Here is a 25,476-nt window from a genome sequence, read left to right as displayed (position 1 = left end):
TCTGAATGCAGGCTTAGCTTACAAGACTAAACAAATTTTACAGGCGGATTTACTGCTTTGCTTCACTCTTCCTGCTGCTCATAAAATAAGGGCGGAAGGGTTAAAGTAGCAGCGCAAAGTCCTGTGCAAACACTGGCCCAGGAGTGAGCTCTGCACACAAGATCCGGTGCCAGTTAAACTCCAAGCAAGCTTTTTTTTTTGGCAGAGACTGGGGGTTGGAGGGGGGGGCGGGGGAGAACCAGAGGGAACTGGGAAAGAAGGCAGGACAAGTGAAACATGGCATCTTCCATGAGGAGCTTGTTTTCTGACCACAGCAGATATGTCGAATCTTTCCGGAGGTTTCTCAGCAATTCCACGGAACACCAGTGCATGCGGGAATTTATGGACAAGAAGCTGCCAGGCATTGTAGCAAGGTAACAAAAGGGACGTTGTTTTGTCAGAAAGACAAACAAGTGATAGATGGGGCGAGCCCAGCCCAAATGGCTGGGCTCAGGGATAAGGAGAGCAGTTGAGTTCGCCCCTTCTCCTGCAGGGAGACCAGAAGCTGGCTTTAAACATGCAAAGCCTCAGATGGGTGCTGTTTTCCCAGCTGCCTGCAGAAAAGCCTTCACCATTTAAAGGCACAAACCCATAGATACAATCTTTCAGATTTTTTTCTGCCCTCCTCCAGAGTTTACGTTTCAAATCGGTCCCAAACGGAGCCTGGTTTTATTTCCACTGGAATAATGAGTTGGGTCCCCCTCCATCCTCCTTATGTCAATTTAAATTCATTTCCCTTCTCCATTATTATGGTTATCACCCTCAAAAAAAAAGATTGTCTATTCCTTTCAACTTAATATTAACAACGTGGCCCAGAAAAAGGGAGCGTTGTCCCGTTATCAGTGAAACTCTCAAGTTGCTGCTCATCTTGCAGACTTTTTGGGGGGTGATTAATGTGTTCAATTTGTGCCAGCGCTGATAAGCATTATGACTGTAACGGATAATCCGATCGCCTATCTGGGAGTGGACTGCTGTAATTTACCCTGCTTCCAGAAGTAATGATGGAAAGCTAGGAATATGAGGGCAATGATTGACTGTGGATCCAATTTGCAGCATTACAGGGTCGTCCTATTTCATCTGTTCATGGATCTCCCTGTCAGCCTGAACCCCTTTCCCCAGGGCAGCTCCCTAGCCTGCCTGGCACAGGCATTGTTGTAGGAATGTAGAATTCTGGATTTTTTTCTACTTTCTATTCTTCGTGGTGCATTCTTTTCTATTTTTCATGTTACCATATGTATGTAATATAATGGGTGGCACAAGAGGCTTGCAGGAGGCTGCTAACCGAAAGGATGGTGGTGGGGACTTGCTTAAGGCCTCAGAATCTGATTCAGTAAAGATCCAACCAACCATCTCATTGCCATTGAACTGATTCAGACTCCTACGGCATGTGAAAGAAAACATGACTGTCACATAGCTACAATATACACAAGAAACTCAAAGTTACCCAAAGAGAATACGAGAACTGACTGACGGGGTATGCAAGGCTATGATCTTTATAGATATACAAGGCTATGATCTTTATAGAAGCAGACTAGCGCATCCTTCTCCCAGGGAGCTAGGTTTGAACCATCGCCCATTGGTTACAAGCCCTTTCTTTAACCACCGCAGCCCTGTGCATGTAGTGGTTACAGGTTGGGCTACTAATTGCAAAGTCAGCAGTTCAAAACCACTAGCTACTCCACCAGAGAAATGTAGGGCATTCTAGTCCCTCAAAAATTTTAAATCTCTGAAACTCACCGGGGTGCCCTATGAATTGGCATTAATTTGATGGTAGTATTTTTGTTTTTGGTTTTTTTAACAACAGGCAAAATGATAGCAACACTCCAATTAACAAAGGACGGTTCAATTATTTATTTATTTGTCAAGGGGGATGGAAAGTGGGCATGTTTGTGCAGCTACTTTAATAAACCCACTTTTGGAAATAGAAGAATTCATATTAGGAAAGAAATATCGCAAAGAAACAGATAAATGAGTTCAGTGTTAAAAGCAGTTGCTTCTAGGAACAGAAATCAGGGATGGGCAGTGGGTGGGGCAAGTGAGTGCTAGTTTTGTTTTTACTGTAATTGGAATAAGTTCCCTGGAACAGTTTAACTCTCTTTCTCTTTTTTTTTTTTTTGAGTGCATTCAGTTTCTTGATAAAATGAAAACTTAAATGAATAACTAACTTGCTTACAACTCATACACAAGTTTAAGCAACGATTTTAAAGGTCTTTCAGCTTAATATTACTCAGACATCACCTTTAGGAACAAGCATTTTGTTTCTCTCAGTTAAAGTTCCAATCCTAACCAAGAAGTTGTTGTTTCAAACCTACCCAGAGCACCTTAAGAGACAAGCCTAACCACTGCTTCTCATCGATCATAGCCTTGAGCACACTACGGGGCACCATCCTACTCTAAAATGCATGGCATCACCATGCTTGGCATCACCCTTGACTCATCAGCCCCTATTTTTATTTTTGAACGCATGATAGTTCAAATAAATCTTAATTGTATATATGTTGCCATTAAAATGATAACGTGATGGTCTTTTAAAATCCTTAGGTCTTTCGCAAAGTTTATAGTTAGTTTTCCCAGTGAAGTGATAGACATCTTGAAAACAGGAGGAGGGTCATCTTTCATTAAGCACCTCTTCACACCAAATTGTTTGGCTGAAGAAGACCAAGGGTCTGGATAAACGTCAGACCTAAGCACAAACTGAGTTCTGAAAATAAAAAACAAACTTAGAAATTAGCCCACCACTTTGAATTTTAGAAATTTAAATAAAAAGAGTCAAGAAAGTAAACTATGAGTTAGTTCGTAGATCATAAGTTTTCTATGCCTCTTGTTTGTTTTGACTTTTGTATCATAGCCTATCGTGTATTAATTACTAATGTAATGACTGCCATCCAGTTAGTTGCCTTCCACCCCCAACTCCTGGGGACCACACTTGCTGCAAAGTAGAACTACTATTTAGGGCGTCCTTGGTAGAAATATTTACTGGTGATGCTGTTGCATATGCATTGGGATCCTAAATTCAAGGTCTCTGGTTCAAACCTGCCAGATGTTTGTTAGTGAAAAGATGCGGCTGGCTCATTCCATAAAGGTTTACAGCCTCAAAAACTCTAGGAGGTGATCCTAGTATGTCTTATAGGGTAGCTTTGATTTCCTGTAATATGATGATTATGTCCTTTCACATACAACTTTTAGGGACTTTGCTAGTTAATAATTGTCTTGATTAGTTTTCTTTGTAGCTATCACTAATTAAATAAACCATTTATGATATATTCAAACAGATTAAGTAATTTGTTAGCTTCCCTCCTCCCATTTCTACCCCACCCCAACCCCCCATCACCATGGGAACATCTTTCCTGAAATTTCTATACCTTTTTCAGAGCTGTTTTTTCTCTTACATCAGGGAATTTACTCACACTCTGAGAATTCTTTCTCCTTCCAGTACCAGGTCTCCCAAGTCTGCACACCTTGGCTGTCTTTTCTTGGTTTCCGCAGCCGGGTTTTCCCCCTCTCTCCTCAGCTCATCTTTAAAGGTTCACAGAACAGACACATGGAAAATAAACTTTCTCGAAACTAGATATTTGAAAGTGCATTTGCTATCAGTTCACCTTTGTAATAGTAGCTGGGCATAGAACTCTATCTAAAGATGATTTTTTTTCAGATATAAAAAAAACCCTAAAGGTAGTTTTCCATGTTTTTTAGCAACTAGAGTTGTGGTGCGATTAATTTTCTGATCTTTAATATATGGCCTGTTCGTCATTTCATTTGTCGCTTGTTTCCTGTGTTTGGAAGTCTTCGGAATCACTCTTCGTTCTAGATGACTACTACACTCGTGGATTCTGAGTCATCTTAAAATTGTAAGAAAGTGAGTTAAGGTGTAGGCCATGTTGATTAGGTTAGGTATCCCCTAGGAAGACTGGGTCACCTACTTCTTAAAAAAATCAGCCACTGAAAACCTATGAGCACCGTTCCAATCCAGCATGCACGGGGCTGCCATGAGAGGGATGGAGTCAATTCAACGGCCACTTGTTTTGGTGTTTTGGTCCTGCCAGTTGAGAGTCAACTGCTTCAGTTTTAGGAAATGTAGGTATTATTTAATCACCCTTCTCTTATGTTTACTCTTTCTGGAACTTCTCATCAAATGTGAGAGCTCTTGGATTGAGTTTCTCATTTCCCGCACCTTATATTTCCAGGGTTCTAGGCCTTCTGTTACATCTCTGCTGTTATATTTTTAATTTTGAAGAAGCTGTTTCCTTTTCGTAACATCCTGTCCCTGTGTAAGAGCTGCAATGTCTTCTCGTTCCCAGGGTGATAAAGCTGCACCCCGCTCCCTGTAGCTTCCTGCTGAGTTCCTTGTTTCAGTTCCTGTGGTTCTCGGTTGCTCAAGTCAGGGAGGTTCCGAACTATGTGATGTGCCTTAGATAGCTCTCCAGTCCAACAAGGAGACACGAAAAACAGCTTGAAGGCTTGCATTTGTAGGGACAGGGTATGAGTTGAGGACAAACAGTGGTAATTGGACATGGACTCAGACTCAGCCGCTTCCAGAAAGGTCCTCAGGTGGCAAGGCGTGAAAGCTTGCACATTGGGATACCTTATTTCCTATCTGTTCCCTATCTGGGGAGAGATGGAGTACTGTACAAAACAGAAAATGGCCAAGTTTTTGTATTGTTTGTGTAAAAATGGAGTGCTATTGGCATCTAGTTAATATCATCAGCATTAACGTTCCAAAGCTCATTCCTATGGGAGTAGTTGAGATAAGCCCCAAACTCCAACCATTTCACCTATTTTCACATCGATATACCATGGTGCTCTCTACTACTATACAATGTTCAGACAGAATTCAGTCAATATTCATGGTCATGGGGTTTATTAGGGAAATAAATTATTATAATTCAGGACCAGACTTCAATCTGGATATTGTTCTTCAACCAGAACAGCCTCTTCTCTGCCCTGCCCACAGTTTCTCTCTGGCCTTCTGCATCTCTTGGCTTTTGCCTTGCTCACGTGAGTGTTACAAAACCCTTAACTCTGCTGATTAAGTGTGCAGAGACACCCTGCTCTGCCAGGAAACCTCAGTCTGAAAATGAGCAGCGCTAGCTCCCTGGATTGGAAAACTTTGCTCCAACAAGCACCCAGGGACATCCTGCTCTTCCAGAGAGCCCTCAGCATTCTCCATCTGTGGACCAGAAAACCCACTGCTTTGTCTTGGCCAAGTCTCCTTATTCTGCTGCCTCTGCTACTGTACCTTCTTTGCCATCGGTCACTAAGCCCCACCATCTTTGGTGTCATGGCTCTCTGTCTTTTGGATGGAGCAGGGGCGGCACTGGGATTTTGGATCCAAAAGACATGTTCCACTCCTGGTTCCTCTTTCTTGATGGTGGTGAGATGCTTCCTTCCCACCTCTGCTGTTGGTCATTTTTAAGTCTAGTCAGGTGGTAAGGGGACCCTAGTGGTGTAGTGGTTAAGCTTTGGAATACGATCCACATGGGTGGCGTTTCGAAACTACCCATGGCTTTCTCACTCTTTCCTTCATCCCTCTCTAGGTTTCCCTCTTCATCAAGTTCCTTTTTAATTGCACAGCCTTCTGATGGCTGCCCTCAAACTTCTTTTAAAATTGCTACTATCCACGACGTTCCTATTGCCAAACGCCTGGGGGATTCTTCTTCGCAATTTCATTAGTCAGCCCACTCGGTTCCCTCTGGCACTACTGATGATGTTTCCCCTCTCTAGCTCTCCTACCACCCCTTCGAGCGTAGTTATTTCTCTTCCCTCCCGATGGTGGAGTCCGGGAACGTCTCTATTTTAGGTTCCATTGTTCTTCTAACTCTTTGCCATCTCAGAGGATCATGGCGTCTTCTCTACTGGTTTTTAATGATGGGTTTTATGACGCTAATTCTTTAGAATATACCATTAATCCTTACTTCTTTCTCACCCAGATTTGATTTTGCATAGGCAAAAGCCCACTGAATTTATTCATCACATATTTTGGTAAGACTTGTAAACTTTCCTTTCTCACACCATCCTGAACTCAAATGTAATCCCCCCTGATTACTATTTATTTCCAAGTCTGTCTGCTGCACCCCATTCCTAGTACCAGTGCCAACATTTAAAGATGCATCACCTTACACTTCAATTTGAGAGCAAACTAGGGTCTTCTTAATTTTATAGACTCGATGTGTAGAACAGGCACACCCCAGCGCCTCTGCACATAGTCCATGCTTGTTAAACAAAATGTCCTCCATGTGAACGTGAGGTGAAGAATAGACAGGACACAGACATCTTCGCCATCAGGGTCGAATTACCCATCTTCACCTCCATCTACAGTGAAAGCTTCCGGGTGGAGAATGGTCACTACTTTGATGTTTTTCTCCGATCTCTCACCAGATGGTATTTCCCACCGACCTCCAAGATGCTTATTGATGTTGCTTCCAAAATCTCTCACTCAGATTTAGAATGAAAGAAACGGCTATTTCTAAAGATTTTCTCAATAATAATGTAGCCACTGAAATGATTTAGCACTTTCATGTGGGTCTAGTTTTGGTTTACTCTGTTATTAGCCTGTTTGCTTCAAATTAGCTTGATAATCAGATTTTATAGAACAAATAGAAGTTTTACTTTACTGAATTTTTTTTTTTTTCAGGATTGGGGACACAAAGTCAGAACTTAAGATCCTGAGCGTAGGTGGAGGTTCAGGTATGAGTAATATTTTCATGTTTTAATTTTTCATTTCACTTAAAAAACACTATTGGATGACAATTGTGCTAAGTCTATAGGAAATGTATTTTCCTTTCCTTTTGCACGTTCTTAATCCTAATAAGAACAATACCATTTCAAGTAAAATTAATGTCTCCATCGATTTCTAGGGTTTAGGACGGTTCACATGACCAGTGTAAACCATTTGCTGCTTCTGATTCAATGCCAACTCTGTCTTCTAAGCATTTGAAACATTGTCAAATCTCCTTTTATGAATATTTGCTTATTGTGAGATTATCTAGGTCACTTTTGTGAAGTACTGTGCACACCATCACTGCTCCCATCAAATGAATGTATGTCTCTTTTGCAATAAAAATAAGTAAATAAGAATGTTTCATCTCGAGGTTCTAGTGCCACATCACCAACATTAGTGCCGGATTGACTGGCAGCTCTGAAATGGAATATGGGAATTTTAGCTTTAAGGTGGTAAATTATGAATTTATTCTCTGAATAATTTTACTTCATCATCACCTTTCACCAAGAAAATAAAAAACCCACAGAGGCAAATAATGAAGGATATTGACACAAACAATAGAGTGTGTTTAAGTTAAAATAGTTTGTTATCAATTTCTGATATTCTAGGTCCAAAGGATTAATAGTGATGAACTGCCCAACGGGTGTCCTCTAATTAATTCATTTAATCAGGACAAGCATTCCAAGCATGCTTCGAATATGAATTTCAAGGAGCCAAGAGGCAATGTGGCTGCCACTTGATAGTGTCACTTATGCTTAGACAAGAAGAGAAGTCCTACAAGGAAAAGTAATTAAAAACAATCCCTATCATGGCTGAGTTAATTGACCTTTTAATATCAAGTTAATTGAATTCCAAATGTAAATTTGTCCAGATGCTTATAAGCTATCTAGCGAGAGGAACATTTGGCCCTCACAGTGAGTCGGTACATAAAGGTGGAGAGAGAAGCTAATATAGGGACTCATCGAAACAAAGAGAGCAACATTCAACATTCTTCTGACGGAGCCCTCGCCTTGTATTAAAAACACACCCTGCCTCGGGAGAACAGGGTGCCTCTCAGGTCATTCTTCATAAGAAACATATCAGAAGCAGATGAACTCCAAGAGGAAATTTAAGCTATGGACAATTAGGTCTCACTGCCCAAGATATAGAAATGAATTCAAAGCAATATTTTAAAATCCTTATGTCTGTGTGTCCTGGACAGAAAGATAAGTGTCTTTGGGGGCGATGGGTGCTCTGTTTCACTAGGCTTGAGTGTGCAGGTCAGACCTGGGAGAAGGCTATGGAATAGCCTGCTATAGACTCTCTGTCGACACCATGCCAAGATACAGTAGATGACTACACCGCCAGGAATTTGCTACCCCTGCTTTGGAGAAATGGTCCCCCAACGTATTGTGCCCGAGAGTTTTGCACATGTCACTGATCCCAAACCCTGGAAAACAAGGGCCTTGTCGCTATTGGTAGCTTGTGCTCAGCTCCCATAACGCATCTCAGAGGATCACTTTTCGCTCTCAGTTTTCAGGTGTTTTTGGATTCTATTCGTGTCTTCTGAAATCCCAGGCACCAAAAAAACATGTTCTCTGGCCTTTGATGCCAATATTCCTTCACTCTGTATTCATCATCATGACGGCACTTCTCCATACCACACGAAGAAAACATGCCAACCAACTAAAAGCCATTATAAATAGAATCACAGTTTTTATATCACTTTATCGCAGGGACTTATTTGGTTTCTTTTCAGAACATTGAGGAAGGGGTGCATATGTACACTTCTCTCTTCTGCCTACCGTCTCTACTGTGGGGAGACAGTCTGCAGTTCAAAGGAGAATGTGAAGGTGTGGGGGTGGTATTTAGGAGCACAATTCAGAAATCAAGGATTATTAGGGCTCTGAATTGTTCAAAAGAGAAAATTGAGGACTTTAAAAAACATAGACTTTAAATGATCAAATGTATCAATTATTAACTGTACTATTATCCATGGACTATATGTTGAAATGGATGCACCAAATATTATGTGACCTGAAAAAATAAAGCAAAGGAATTTAGAGGAAAATGAATCATGGCTAGAAGTACACATTCTGTAGCTCTTACAGAGCCCAAACTGAGAAGTTCGAGGTGTGTGTGTGTGTGTGTGTGTGTGTGTGTGTGTGAATGGATTTGTCTATGAGTTCTAATGAAATACAATGAGCAGCCAGGATGGCTTTATTCAGCCTTTTGAAATAATCAGCAGTTGTTTGGGGTATTGAAAGAAATTTCTTTGTGTTCTAAATCTCACAGAACGCACTTTTAGGTTCCTTTTCGACACTGGAGCTTCCTAAAATAAAACCATTCAACAGAGTTTCATTATTGTTCAACTTTTAATGAGTGTTGTCTTTATGCTGGATGGTGTGCAAAGAAAAGGAAACCCATTTTCTTTCTGTTAATTTATAGTACATAAATGTATGCCTGAAAAAATGTTCAAGAAGACAGTAATGGGCAATGCATTCTACTAGCCCGAGCCTCTGCTTAAAGGAGAATCATTTTATCCGGGTCATTGTTCAGTTCTTAGGGACAAACACCAGCAAGGTTTATAAAGATTGAAAATAATAATAATTTAGGTAATCTCGCTTTAATTTACTTTCTACTTCTCTCTTTTAATCAACATGTCTACTTTATAACCTTACCATATATAGCATAACTCTATACATATTTGTGCATAATATTTTCAATCAACCAAAACAGCTCATATAAAATATTGTTAGTATAAACCTGACTTTACATTTTTCTTTTTGTGTATAATTTTTTGCTGATCTATGTTGTGGCAGTCAGGTGGTTTTATTGTCCCCAAACACACTTAACCTAGTCATCATACAGACGTTTAAAAACAAAAAGATTTTAGAAGTCAACAACACCCTCATTTTGTAAATAAGAAACCTTTCAGGGCTGGACAAAACCCGGATCTCTTGAATTCAGTACAGTCCAGCAAACTGTGTTACACAGATATAAAAGGTAAATATTAGCTCAGCCATTAAGAAAGTAAGAACTTTCTAATATCTCGCATTAGAAAAACTACTTTTTATCAGATGATGAATCTTATCTCCTTTCATGAGAAATGCATTAAGGAAACACAGATAATTAATTTCTTAAACAAGGTGGACAGAACTACTCAGAGAAAGGATATCATTAAGGCAGGAATGGAAAAGCCAGGGTATCAGATTTTGAATCCAGGAAGTGGTAAGAAGCAGAGGTTGGTGTTTACAATGGTTCAAAGTAAAAGTCTAAGTCCACAAGTCAGGAATGATTGGGAAATACAGGCAATTGGAGGATGATGTGTCCCTAAAGACACCCCTCCCCACCCCACCCCACACACATGCACACACAAATCTGATTGTTACCTTCAGCTAGTTCCTGTTGACTAAGCATAAAACACTTTGCCCCTAAAGACTTAGCAGTTATTCAAAGTTCCAGAAAGCAATTTATTAGTACAAAACCAGAACCTCCTGGAGGTATTCCAGGTACATTTCAGGAGACAAGAATGACCTGGCTCTCCAGGCATGTAATCATAGTATGGAAGTGTGCTTCTCAGATATGCTGCAGAAGGGCCTCAGGCGCTGGTTTCTTGGGTGCTTAACCCATAAAGCTGCTCTCAGTCCTGAAAATGCCAGGTTAGGTGGAGCCTTCCATGCAGGGTCGGCCCTTCTCCAGATGGTACACCTGCCACTTTCTATCGGCTGGTGGGTGCCGAGTTGTGTCCGTCCAAGGTCACCATCTCTCAAACCTACTCAGAGATAGGAGACCACTGAGGCAAGGACATGCAGGGACACTGAAAGTTCCCAGGGTTGGCAGCCACATGGGCCACCAGCCCCAGAAGACTGACACAGGGCCCCAGCACACAGCAAGGAGGAGAGGCGCAAGCTCTCCACAGGAACTCATAAACAGGCTGCCCCGCGAGGAGACCTCATTCAACGATGCCCTGATTGAGAAGCACCTTACCCAGTTGGCATTCATTCAAGCGGAGTTCTGGTCTTCATCCTATAAACTCTGGCCTGTCGACTGGCGATGAAATATTGAAATGCTTGATAACTAGCCACTCTCTCGTAAATAGCCACCCTGACTGCCTAGGGCTTCCTCAACTGAGCTGGTCTTGCCTGCCTAGGAGAAGCATCCAGAAACAGAAGGATAGATGCAAGTTCTTTGACTTGTATCTTTTTCATTGGCTTGCATTGTTTTATTTTGAGCTGTGGTTTCCCTAGTCCTTAGGTAGGTTGTGTGTGTGCATGTGTGCGTGTGTGCGTGTGTGTGTGCATGCGTACTCAGAGATAGGAGGGTCATTCAGTATTCATATCTCCATATCAAGAGTACCATTCAAAACATTAATTTTAGTTCACAGAGTTAGCCTGAGAAAATAAAGATTTGCGGAAAACATCCATGTTTTTGTCAACTTTTTCTAAAGGCATAGGTTTATGTATGTGTGTATATATATACATCATATATGTATATATATAAAATGAACTATATATGAGCAAACTGGTGGTGTCGTGAGTTATGTATCGGGCTGCTAACCACACAATCAGTGGTTTGAAGCGAGCCACTGCAACAAGGGACAATAATGAGGCTTTCTACTCCCCTAATGCGTTTCTGCCTCAGAAATGTACAGGGGAAGCTCTGTCATGTCCTACAGGGTTACTCTAAGTCAAAAATAGCTGCATGGTAGTGAGACTGGCGAGTTTGGGGTATATGTGTTATTATTGTTTAGTGTTGTCGAATCACTTTCAACTCATGGCAACCTTGTGTACCAAAGGAAAGAGCTTTTCCCAATGCTGCAGCATCCTCACAATTATTCCTGTTTGAGCCTATTTTTGCAACCACTATGTCAATTCATCTTGCTGAATGCCTTCTCTCGTTTTCACTGCCCCTCTCTATTTCAGAAAGCATGGTGGCCTGGGCAGGCTCTAGTCTCTGCTGACAACATGTCCAAAGTGAATGGTATATATAATATAATATATACAACATCAATATGATGCTATTGATGAGTAGTACATATAAGTATTGTATGTATATGAGTATTATATATAAGTATATACTATATTCTGAAACCCTCATAACACACACATGCATGCACACACACACAAAGGAGAAGATTTCAAAATAATGGGAAAATGAAATTAAATGATAATGGAATTTTTCTGTGAACTTTTTGGAGTGCCTTTGTTTATGGCTAATATTAAATCCATTAGCCTACAGAAAAAGGAATATGTGTAGGCATTTCAAATAAGATATTTAAAATATATATTTATATATTTACGGTTTAATTGTTGGTGTGCTCATTAGAAAAAATCAGAATAATAATCCATAGGCATAATGTGTCTACCTCAGTATACTAGGAAACACCATTTAATCAAATGCAGAAAAAAGACCCCTTTTGGTTTTCTCTAACAATCCCATTGTATTTATTTTATTTTCAACTTCATACTTTCTCTGGGTCTTGAGCTTCCTGTAGTATTCAAGTATTAATTTCTAGCCAGTGATAGAGCAAGTGCCCCAATTAAAACCACCATTGTCTAACAGTGAGATGGTGGTATGGACTAGTCTCCCTGTCTCCCCTGGATACCTCCGTCTGTTTGACTGAAGCCCAAGCATTGTCCCCACATGTAGTTTCATGACAGGTTTACTCTGCCCGATTTGGATTCCCCTGTAATAGTTTTATACCTGTACAAATATGTAAAGAACAATCTCAGCTGCAATGCAGTTTAGCAGAGTTCTGCTCCAGAGCGTGGGGATTCTCCCTTGCCTAATTCAGCGTACCCATAGCAGTGAGGGTGTGATAATGTCTCTGTCTGCTCCTTGCGGTACTCGGTGCTTCCTGTGGAGCATTCCCCGGTTCTGATTCCACAAGGACCCCAGGCTTTCAGGTGCTTTTCCCGCACTGGAAGACAAATGGCAGCAGATTTTCATTTTGACCACGATTAATGCGGCCAGCCAATGAAGCAAAGCTCCAATGAGAGAACTAGAGGGAGTCTTGTGGCATTGACCCACAGGCTGCAACAATGGACTTCACACAATCATCGTGGAGACATGACAGGCCCGGGCAGTATTTTGTTCTGTAGGAGAAGGCCTGCCATGAGTTGGTGCTGACTCGCCAGGTAACACCTAATAACAACAGCATCCTCGCACGGATGTAATCACAGCAGCCAAGGTATTGCTTGGATTCTATCTGCTGGTTCAGGTGGCCATCCCCCAAACTGGTCCTTGGGCATAGAAAAGTTAGAAGTCAGCACCTCATTAAGAACCTGGGAGTAGCTGATCCATGACTTTGAAGTACTATGTCACGTATAATAGATAAGTGGGCAGGATTATGTGTATTTGAGAGGTCCAGAGCCTGGGTGTGTGCCCAGGGTCTACTCTTAGCTTGTCATTCTGACGGAACGGCTCCCATACTAAGGCATCTAATGTGGAAAAGGGTAGAGAAAAAGTGAACGGAAAATAAACGGATGGGAAATTTCTTTCACACTGCACCCCCAAATCAGATTGTGCTCACTCGATTGCAAACCCAGAGTTGAAATTATTTTTTATCACCAAACAAGGAGTTATCTGGGCAATCATTCTCTCTAGAAACATTTTTTTTTCGCTTGATAGAAAGAACAAGAAGATAATCATCTTAATGCAACATGTAATAGAATCCATTTTTTCCTACTGATAATCTAAAGAATTCACATGTGTTTTGATAGGAGGAACGAAGCACAGCAAGTCTGAAATCAAACGGCAGGAGCTTTCTCGGCAGTCGTTCATCCTCCTTTTGCCTGACCTGCAGATGTTCTTCACAGGGGAAGCCCCGGGGGTCTCAAGCTGGGACTCACGTCTCGTTTTAGGTCACTGTCAGACATCAGGAACACATGATGAGGATGCTTCTGAGTTGGTACTGTGTGGCAGAGTTATTTCTTACTAGTCACTATGACTGCCTGTTTTAAAAGGCGCCTCTTCATTCCCCTTCATTTCTGGCCCACTCCAGGCTTTTATCAAAGGCTACCTTTCACATGAAGGTGACTTGACCCCCCACCTGGAAATGCAGAGCCCCCACACCACTGCTTTGACCCCTTACTTCACTCTGCTTTGTGTTCACCATGGGGCTTTACACAGATGCGTGGTTGGTTTAAATGTCTGTTTCACTCACTGTGGAATCCCCAGGTTTTAGAAGCTGGCCTTTAAGCAAAGTTCAAACTGTTTATTCAGTACAGTGCTTAACAGCATCAGTTTGGATTGAGTCACTATGATATTTCGTGAACTGTGATGAATTACCACTCTATAATTCTTTCAAACAGTGGTTCTCGACTTTTCTAAGGCTGTGACCCTTTAACAGTTCCTCATGTTGTGGTGACCTCCCCCCTCCCCGACCATAAAATGATATAAAATGATTTTTGTTTCCACTTCATAACTGTAATTTTGCTACTGTTATGAATCAGTGACCCCTGTGAAAGGAGCGTACGACCCCCCAAAGGGGTCGCGACCCGCAGGTTGAGAACCACTGCTCTAAGCCCTCAAGATGTCCCTGTATTGTCTCTAATTTATATTTTTAATTTTCTGTCTTAAACCCTATAACTATTTTAATGTTTTAGTCTCAGATTTATAGACATTCATCTTTATAAACCCAATATTTTGGTCATTCCTGACACAATAGTTGTTTGGGGGAAAAAGAGAGATGAAACACAAACAACATTGCAACATACAAAATCCCCTAATCAGTCCTTGCCATTGATCACATAATTGTTGGAACTTTCATTATTCTGTCTGAAAATCTGAGCAAGAAATAACTATTGGGACTGAGTTTTAGAGCAAATTAGCTAAAATTATTTATAAATTTGATGTGGGAAACAAAGAAATTGACACAATTGATTTTTAAAAAGTTACCTCATGCTCTTTGGAGTAATTGTGAGTTAAATTTCCCCATTTCATAAATGAGGAAATGAGGTCAGGAGAGGTTAAATGCTCTATTAAAGTAATCCAGGAGTCTGATAGTCCCATAAGGAAAAATGAAAAAGATTGAACTGTTGACTAAGGCTGGAGAGAGCTAATTATATCATGATGAGGATAGTGAAAAATTTGATACAATCATGTCATGAAATTTTACTGTCTGTCTCAGAACATAGCATCAAACAAGAGTTGCAGTAGACTAACAAGAAGAGCTTAAAATAGATGAAGCAGAACACGGAAGAGCCTTTCTTTCTCGTTTCCTGGCTGAAATATGCCCAGGCAAAACGGGACAAGAACTAGAGAGAGGGAAGTAAGAGCCAACAAACTGCGGACTGTGAAAATGATCCTCACTTTGTTCTTCAATGTTCCTGATCCTTGAGAAGAGATACTGACACCCACCCATGATCTAAGTGCAAATTACCTGGGTCCTCCACGCCCTAAAAATCCCATTCCCTTATTGTGGTTTTCTGAAAGTCCTACACTATTGCTTGCTTTTGCAAACCAAAAGGAGGCTGAAGACGATTTTAATTCCTACAAAATAAGGTGAAAGTGAAACAAAGTGCTCAGTGTCTCTTTTTCAGCAAGAGTTAGAGAGGCCGAGTGTGTCCTGAATAGCCAGGTCAGTGGGACCAAGCTCCTCCCGGGGACTGGGCACTCAGCCCCAAGCTGCTTCTAACTGTGACTGTGGACACGAGGCTACTGCTATTTTACGTGCATGTTATTTAACATGATTTCGTAGCTTATTTGGGGGTCTTGACTATTGCAATTTTTGCCAATATAAACTCCTAGTAATTGCTTCTTACCTTTAATTCATCAGTACGTACACTCTCTTCTGGGATGGCGGGGAGAGCTGTGTGTGTTTGCTTCAACACTTGGCTCCAGGATCAATTATTCACAGGTTAATGCATTATCTCACTCAGGGAAGAGCCGCTGGAGAGCTTTGCTGGGGATTGTTCTCCAGACTCCCCTCTCATTTAAATATGCTGCTGTTGTGTCGTAGCAGGGTGGGAGAAATCTAGTCTTCCCAAGTTATGATTCTCTTCTTTCTACATTTCCCCCCTCCTAGTCATCAAAAGAAAAAGCAAGCAAACACACAAACAAACTCACGTCAATGCTGACTCTCAGAACCCCTGTGGGTCTCTGAGACTATAACTGTTTCGGAAAGTGGAAAGCCAAGTCTTCACCAGTAGCCATCAAAGTAGCCATGAATTGCAAGTGACTACTAGTCTGTTCATGTATTCATGCCTCTATCTATCCACCCACTTATTCAATTAATTCTCTACCTACCTATCCATATTTTAAATCAAGAAATTTTTTATTTCTGCAGCCTTCTTGGCTAGTGTCCTTACCTTGATAGACTGTCTACAGCTCATAAGACCAGCCCTTTAAGTTATGAGATAAAGAATATACATGATTTAACGTACAATCATCGAGGATTTCTGAGAAAGCGTGGCCACAAGATACAAGCATAGGAAGTGCATTAACCACAAACAAGAAAATCACAGAGAGAGGGAAATCGTGTACTTTCTGGAAGCCATAGCAACAAATTAAAAGCTAAGTACCCCATCACCTTGGTGGTGCTACTCTCGGTCTCCATGTCAAAATCCTTATGTATCTGGTCTCCGTGGCCTCTGCCACTTCAGGCAGAGATCATGTACATGCTCCTCCATGATGGGCGGGGTTTCTCTTTCTGTTGCAAGGAAGGCCCATCTTATAGCCCGGGGGCTGGTTACCAAAAGTGGCCCGTCTCCTCTATTAGGGTGATACATGCCTCATTTACAGAGTCCCACTCCATCATTTGGTGGGAGCGACAGAAGAGCCATATTAAGAAATTTCACTTCATCACACATCTGACCGTTGACACAAGAGGAAGGAGAATCAAACTACATCCACCCAAAGCCGACTCCTCTGAGATGAAGGCCATACATCCCTGCCATCTTTCCTTCTTTACAACGTCCGACAGCAACCATCCTCTATATTTCTGCTGGGTTTGATCATTGTTTATGTCCAGACAGAACTCAGACAATATTTATGACTATGGAATTTATTAAGGAAGTTGGCAGGTTAAAAAATGCTCAGGACACAATTCTTAAGTAATCAGTGCTTCTTCTCAGCCATGTCTGCAAGCACTATTCTCTGGATTGTGGATTTATATTCACATTGTCCCTTGGCCTCTGTCCTGCTTGGACAAAGGTCGCAAAGCCCTTGTAGGGCTATTATTAAATGCCCCAAGGGCACTCCACTCTACCATAAACCTTGGCTCCAAGGCATGAAGCTCTTTTCTGTGGCACAGCAAACCTAGCCCCCCAATTAAGTGCCTGGAGGCACCCACCCTGCAAGTGAGTCTTCTGCCTCATGATACCCACCCAGCAATACCCATTCCACAGGGTGGGAAATGAAGCACTCTATTTTATAGGAGCCCTAGTGGCATGCATACTAGTTATGCATTGGACTGATAACTCCAAGGTCAACAGTTCAAAACCACCTGCTGCTTCACAGGAAAAACGATGAGGCTATCTGTTTCCATGAAGAGGTACTGTTTCAAAGGCCCACATGGGCAGTTTCACCTGTCCTATTGTGTCATTGTGAGTCAGAATCCCTTTGATGGAGTTTTGCATCTTAGGCTCTTGTGCTACCAACCCTATTTCTGTCTAGTGCCACACCGTTAATGTCACCTTTTGTCTCCTAGGTTTAGGAGATCTAGTGCACAGGGATCTTGAGATCCAAAGGATGCATTCTGCTCCTGCTGGTAGTGAGTTCTCCCCTCCTACTTCTGAGATGGCTGGTTTTCCGTCCAGTTCACTATAGATTAGTAAGCACAAACCAGTCCAAGTGTGCCTTACTTGTTTAGTGATCCCATACTGATCATCATATCTTCTATGTACAGTGGCACCATTCACTAAAATGCAGTCATGCCTTATTAAATCAAATATATGTACCACATATATGGGAGAATACTTCTCCATTTTAAAGAGTCTATTTATATATGCATTCTATCTACCACTGTGCCGAGTGGGAACTGAGACTTTATATAATTGTCATATGTTGTAATATTTCTTCAAATAAATAGCAATTATAAACAAAAAAATAGTCCCCACCTCCTGCTTCTGAGAAACTTCTGAGTTCATGCCCTTCATGACGACAATTATAATGAGCCTTGTTGATGTCATGGCAGAATCCCATCAGTGTCTTCCCCGGCCTTCTCTTACCCAGACTCATCAGACTAGGGTTATCGGTGGGAGTTACCAAAGCTATGGCTAGAAAAACCACCTTAAGGAATCCCGGCACTATAAGAACCTTTATGGTACAGTGGGGTGTGTCCCCAAAAATATATGTTGTAAATCCTAACCTCTAAGCTTGTAGTTATAGTGCCTTTTGGGAATGGATTCTTTGTTATCTCAGTGAGGCAAAATTAGTGTAGGGTGTATGTTGAGTGAATCCCGTTTGCAATACAAAAGAGATTAAAGCAAACAAGTGAAGGAAGCAGAGATGGGGGAAGAGAGATGCGAAGCAACAGGATGGTCTTCAAGGAGCTGATGCTCAAAGATACAAGGACCTTCCTCCAAAACATAGACAGAGAGAAGCCTTCCGTCAGAGTCAGTACTTGAAATCCATACATCTAGTCTCATAAATGGTGAGAAAATCAATTTCTGTTTGTTAAAGCCATCCAGTTATGGTATCTCTGTCCTTATAGTACTAGATAATGAAGACAGCAGTGCTAGCCTTTGAAACGTAGTCATTGTGGAGAGCTTAAATAATTGAAATAACCTGAATGCCAAATTGTTGATAATTCAACTGGTTCCATATTTCACCATAAATATCTTTGGATAGTCATTTGCATATTAAAATTAGCCAGAAACATTCAAACCTGTACCTATTTTATACCAGAGAAGATTGGGGGCGGGGGGAGGGAGGAACTGGGTGGGATGGTAAGGCAGATTGTGTAATTGGGAAGTGAACATTTGAAAATAATTTATTTAAATAAACTCTTCTTGAGACAATATTTGAAACATTGTAAATTATAGATAATATAAAAGAGGAGAAGGGAAAGTAACTAATTCAACTATACAGAGATGACCACTGATTATAATTTGGCACATATTTTTCTAAACATTATAGAAATAAAATACTCCATCACCCATCTATTTGGCTAACACATACTTGGACTTGCCTAATTTTGTTTCAATGGCTCACATTGGTCAGCTGTGGAAATCAGTTCCATGATTATAGTAATCTCAGAGTCCAGAACTGTTTATTTTCCTTGCTTATTATTTTTTTTGAAGACCACTAGTGACTCAAAGGAATAAATGTTTGGCTGCTAACTAATGACCTCCAGCAGTTCTAGGGAGAAAGATGTGGCGATTTGTTTCCCTAGAGATCACTCCTCTCCAATGTAACACAGAAGGTCATTAAGAGTCAGAGAGACATTACAGTACCTAACACCAATGATATACAAAAAGCAAAAGATGAGAAAAATGGAAAAATATATAAAAGGAAGAGTGATATCTTAGAAGAGAATTGTTTAGTCATTATAATTTCCTTATTTGTGGTAGAAAACATTGCAAAATTTTTTTCTCCTTCTAGGGTGACATTTAATATGTCATTAATGAAAAGTTAGGACTCAGAATTATGACCAAGATGCCCTATGTCTTATGGGCCACATGTGAAAACACTGACTATAAAATGATCATGGATTTTCTTATTCCTCTTTAAGGGTTTTCTGGACCTCAGAGTTAAAGATTTCCAGAAGGCTTTAGAATCTACAGGGCCCAGGTGGTGGGATGAGTTACTCACTGGGCTGTTAACCAAAAGGTCAGTCGTTCAAACCCACCAGCCAGTCCTCAGGAGAAAGATAAAGCTTTCCCCTCTGATGAAGAGTTATAGCCTTGGAAATCTAAAGGGTCCACCCTAGAGGACCATCATGAATTGGATTCGACTGGATGACAGCTGATTTGCAATTCACAATACAAGTAAATTGCTGACTTCCTCAATTCTTTTTCTTTATACCTGCATCCCCCACCCCCACTCCAAAGAAATCAATTTCCTGATTGACTGAATTACAAATTCACTTTCTATTATCTTCTGACACAGGACTTTGACTTATGTTCTCTCTAGAAGCAAGTGTTCATGCTATGATTCCTGCTCAGAAAGCTTCAGCTGAGAAAAAACAAATGGTCTCCTTTCATTTTCTGTTTGTTTGTTTGAATATCTTACTGCTGACTCATGATACTATAGGGTCTGATAACCCCTCACATCCCTTTCATGGACAATCAAATATGCTCATTTATTTACTCCAGCATCTTAAATGCATTTATCCTCTTTTAAAAAACTCGTGGGAGTCAACCCTTTGCTAGTGACTCAAGCGATGACTAACTCCGACCAGGAAAGACCAATGAGTTTTACCAGAGTTGCCAACTGCAGTCAACCGATGGGGAATGACTGCCTGTGGGATCCAGAAGCTGCTTCCACACTCTGTGGGAAAGAACCCTAAGGTGATTCTGTGTAGAAGAATTCAGATGAGTAGGGTTAGCCTTATGAAATAGGAAAATTGTGACAGATTTTATGTCAACTTGAACTTGTGTAAAGGTAGAGTCAATTCGGTCAATACTGATGCCTCCTAGGAGATATGACCATTTTATAAGAGAGACCCCACTTCTCCTTCACCTTCTCCTTGCTGGGATTCTGTGTCTGCCTCCAGGGGAACACTGGACTCGGAGCTGTCACTTTGTGATCTTCCAATTAACCTTGGATCCACAAAATTGCACACAGCGACCTGTGATCTCCCTGCATCCCAATTCACTTTTCTGCATTATCAGCCTGCATTACATGGGTCTGAAGCATCAAGTCCATGGACTTGGTGTTGGACTGGGCTGGGTTGGCTTCTTGATATAAACTTACTCCTTCAGATAAAGTTCTTTCTTTCACATATATGATGTCACTTTTTGTTACTCTAGACAACCCTGCCTAACAGAAACGAAAGCAGAGTACTGGAGGCAGAGGACAAAAGAATATGGTACATGGGGAAGAGAAATGAAAGTCATTTAGGTTTCCTGAAGCTGTGCGTGTTAAAGTTTGAAATTGTGAGAGGTTAGAAAAAAATAAACATTTGCTATTGTGTTCAGTCTTAGAAAAAAAATAAACAATTTCTATTGTGTTCAGACTTAATCCAACTGATCTAAGTCATTAGGTCTAAATCAGAGGAATTGATGAGTTTGTTTAGGTTAGGGATTTGAATGATGGTGTGGTGATGGCTTGGAGTGATAAAAGACCCCAATGTCCAATGACCTTTTAGATTACTATCACAGCATTTTAAGATATAGATACTCTGTGCCTTAATAAGTGTAGCAGAGATGGGGGTTGAGTGGGGGTGGGGGAGAAGAACAAACATTTAGTAGGAGATCTTGCTCATGGTCAAAAAATTGAGAGAAAGGAAACACCATAGCTAATGGAAAGGGAATCGTATTGGTGAATGTTTCAGGAAAATTTAACCAAATGTGAAGAAAGCTGATGGTTCCTGGCTATCAAAATATATAGAGTCTGGGGTCATAAAGGCTTGAAGATAAACAAGTGGCCATCTAGCTGAGAAGTAACAAAGCCTGCATGGCAGAAGCACACCAGTGTGTGTGATCACGAGGTGTCAATAGGATCAAGTAACAGACATCAAAGAACAAAAAATCATATCATCGTGAATGAGGGGGAGTGTGGAGTGGAGACCCAAAGCCTATCTGTAAGCAACTGGACATCCCCTTCGAGAAGGGTCATAGGGAGGAGACGAGCCAGTCAGGGTGCAGTATAGCACCAATGAAACATACAGCATTATTCTAGTTCTTTAATGCTCCCTCCCCTCCACTATTCTGATCCCAATTCTACCTTACAAATCTGGCTAGACCAGAGGTTGTACATTGATACAGGTCAGAGCTGGAAACACAGGCAATTCAGGCCAGATAAACCCCTCAGGACCAATAATGAGAATAGCGATACCAGGATGGTAAGGGGAAGGTTGGGGAGAAAGGGAGAACCGATCGCAATGATCTACTTGTAACTCTCTTGCTGGGGGACAGACAACAGAAAAGTGGGTGAAAGGAGACATCAAACAGTGTAAGACATAAACAAATAATAATAATTTATAAACTACCACAGATTTGTGAGAGAGGGAGAGTGGGGAAGGGAGTGGGGGAAATGAGGAGCTGATATTAAGGGCTCAAGTAGAAATAAGATGTTTTGAGAATGATGATGGCAACAAATGTGCAAATGTGCTTGCCACAATGGATGTATGTATGGGTTGTGATATAAGAGTTGTATGAGCCCCTAATAAAGTGATTAAAAAAGTAGAAAATATAACCAAATGTCAAATATTTAGACTGTAGTAGAAGATCTAAACTACATATTTATTGATCTGTTTGTCGGCAAAGGCCTATATAAATTGCTGTTAAATCCAAAGCATGAAAAACAGGACATAAGGCCAGGGAAATATATCAAAGAAGTTATTTTATGGGAACAAATTGTACACATACTGCAACAAGCAATAAATGCGCCAGTCATAATAAAAGCAGCAGAGTAAAGAGGTGCTTTATGAATGCAGTGATGTCACTTCTTGCCCAGCTCAGGAAATTTGAGAGTGAGCATTGGAAGGAGAAGGTTAAATAACGAAAATCATTTTAACTTTTTAAAACGTGTATCTATTCAACTCAAAGTTGGGTTTAATTATTGTCCAGTTTATAAAGTGATTTCTTTCCAAAGCTGTTTTTTAAATAAAATGATAATATCTTGTTAAAAACTAAAAATATGGGATGGCAACAAGGAAAGCAGAGAGCACGTGAGAACCGCAGGCAGGAAAAGAGGAAGTGTGGGCGCCCTGCTAAGGATGTCACCAGGGGATTTTATATGTGTGAGTTCCTATGTTAGTAATTTCACGGTCTCCTCTTGTCCATTCACTTTGCTAGAGATCCAACCGTGAAGGCTTGGGCGATGCCTGTCCACAGTTTGCTCTGAGGACCCAGGGTTTCTGTGTCTCCATTGCAATTCTATTAGCATGCCTTTTGTTAATGCTGAGGAGGAAGGGTGGCCTGGATTTGATTATGATAGATGATTCTGGTAGTTGGGAATGAGATGAGATGGAAACAGGCCCTGAGGATCTAATAGGTACCTGGTGCCATTTGTGGAGATCTGAAATGCCCAGGTCCATCTTAGAAGAAAAAGAGCTCATCAAGCCCCAGGGTGAAAATAATTGCATCTCCACCCTTGGAATGTTAAAATGTTGGATTTCCAATCCCTATAATTGATGGTTCTTTATTTAAAATACATGGCGAGGCTGAAAAAGGCCAGGACAGAAGTTTCAGTCTTTCATCCCTTAGGCAAGTTGGAATCGCTCTATTTCTCACTATCGCACAACTTTTCTCAGAAACCTTTTCTCTTGCTTATTTCTTTCCCTCTTCCACAATAGTAGCTATAGAGAAAAATAAATTTCTATACATACTGTGCATATTTCTGAATAGATATATATCACGATGTCATTACTACTTTTAAAATTTTCTTATGTTTTAGTATCATGTCAGAAGAATAAACATTTGGCATTAGACATATGGGCCTTTAGGCTTAGTAATATCCCCTGAGTCTCAAATGCCTTAAATTGCCTGTGCTGGTTGGGAATAACTTCATGGAATTCCTGTTAGCACGGTGGTCAGGATTAAGGGAGCTGCTCTACGTAAAGTGCCCAGGCAACGTTTTGTCAGGAAATGGCAGCTAGAGTTTTTGTCTGCCCATTTGTCACACTCTGGAGGGTTGGGTCTTGCTGTACTGCCAGGAGCTATATCACCAGCCTTTCAAATACCAGAAGGCTCACTCAGGGTGAGCAGGTTTCAGCAAAGCTTCAAAACAAAGAACAGGATACAAAGAAGGAAGGCGTTGTACACTTCTGCAGGATTAGCCATTGAAAACTTCATCTGAGTGAAAATTGTCAGAGTGCCTGAAGATGAGACCCTCAGATTCAAAGGTACCAAAATATTACTGAAGAAGAGCTGCCTTCTGAAAACAGAGCGGACTGTACTGGCATGGGGGCGGTAAAACTCTCCGGACCCTCGCTTGCTGATGGTACACGACTCACTCTGAGAAAGTACAGCTGTAAACCTCTACTAGGAATTTCAGATGTATTAAGTATGAAAATAGGAAGATTGGAATTTTAAAAAATGGGCTGGGATATGTAAAGATTCATATCCTAGGCATCAGTGAGCTGCTATGGCCTGATATTGGCCATTTTGAACTAGACCATCAGATAGTTTATTATGTCAGGAACGGCAAATTTAAAAGGAATGGTGTCACATTTATTGCTCCAAAGAACAATTTAAGCATCTTGCAGAGCAATGATGTCTCTGACAACATAGCAGCTGTTCAAGGAAATCTAATCCATGAGAATAAACGATCATATTAATCTGAAGGTGGTGGGGGCAGGATGGTTTTGTGGTGCAGTTTGAGATTAAGAGGCATGCGCCACATACTAGACTAGTGAAAGCTTATCGTGAACGACAGGGTTGGTCAATGAGGCAGATCATATTCCAATTTGATGGGCAGCCAATCAATGAAACAGACACACCCGCACAGTTGGAAATGGAGGCTGAAGATGCCAAGGATAGCTTCCAGCGGCAGACAGGGGGCGTCTTCTAAAGGGCGACCTGCTCCTTTCCTCTGGAACTCTGGTCCTACCGACCGAGAATCCGTTCTCAATTAGAAAACCCCAGTTAGGTTCCACCACAGCCGATCACCACAGTATGTAGTTTCTGCTAGTCTTTCATTTCCCCTTCCCTGATCCCTTATTGCACATCCTGTAACTGTGTGCGTGCACAAGCATACTGCATTCTCATTCCTTTGTTTACTTTGATTTTTACTAAATGGTTTGATGGACATCAAGTGGAGACGGGATGGGGAAAATGCTGATTCTGTGGACACACCCCCTTCTCCATTCATGGCATGCGCATTCCGCTCTGCTCTTTTATATTCCTCTAAGTTCTTTGCCTTCACTGTTTAACAACAACTCTTGCGTACTTTGGAGAATTTTAATGTTTTTCATTCATCATTGTAAAACCAAAGACACTTTTATAACTTTTTCCCACGTGGCTGTTACATGTGGGCAATCTGTCTTTAAGCAGGGGTAAATTGCTCTCAGAGAAATGAAGCCAGGATAGTTTTTCTCTTCAAGGCAAGTGTCTGGTTGTTAAACTAAGCCACTTCTTTAATAAATAGTGATTATACACGTGGATTTCAAGAGGTAACATATCATCAAGAACCAATGGCCTGAAGGAAGAAGTCCAAGGTTTACTGAAGACATTATTAAACAAAACAAAAACAAGGCCTTAGGAATTGACAGAAGACCCACTGAAATGTTTCAATAAGCTGATGAAGCACTGAAAGCACTTGCATATGCAAATAAATTTGGAAGACCTGGCCAACTGACTGGAAGATATCTGTATTTGTACACAACCACCCCCATTCCCCCAAAGGTGACCAAACAGAATGCAGAAGTTCTTGAACAATATCATTAATATCACATGCATTTAAAATTTTGCTGAAGATTATTCACCAATGCTTGCATCCCTACATAAACAGGGAGCTGCCAGAAACTCAAGTGGAATCCAGAAGAAGACATGGAATGAGGTATATGATTTCTGACATCCGATGGATCTTGGCTGAAAACAGAGAATACCAGAAAGATGTTGACTTGTGTTTTATTGACGATGCAAAGGCATTCAACTGTGTGCATCATAACAAACTATGAATAGCTT

General features: G+C 41.0%; 1 protein-coding gene across 1 annotated transcript in view; it reads left to right on the top strand.

Moving 5' to 3' along the window:
- The first annotated feature begins 254 nt into the window (after positions 1–254).
- The window catches only part of HNMT (histamine N-methyltransferase), a 46,219-nt gene continuing 20,997 nt past the window's right edge, over positions 255–25,476 (top strand). The window contains exons 1-2 of the mRNA XM_075530022.1: positions 255–413; positions 6,671–6,723. Coding sequence (XP_075386137.1) covers positions 277–413; positions 6,671–6,723 — 190 coding nt within the window. The 5' untranslated portion in view covers positions 255–276. The remainder of the gene's footprint in view (positions 414–6,670; positions 6,724–25,476) is intronic.

Source organism: Tenrec ecaudatus, chromosome 13 (assembly GCF_050624435.1).
Source record: "Tenrec ecaudatus isolate mTenEca1 chromosome 13, mTenEca1.hap1, whole genome shotgun sequence".
Classification (NCBI taxonomy): Eukaryota; Metazoa; Chordata; class Mammalia; order Afrosoricida; family Tenrecidae; genus Tenrec; species Tenrec ecaudatus.
The sequence above is the reverse complement of the archived record's forward strand: the minus strand, read 5'-3'. Positions and strand labels throughout refer to the sequence as shown.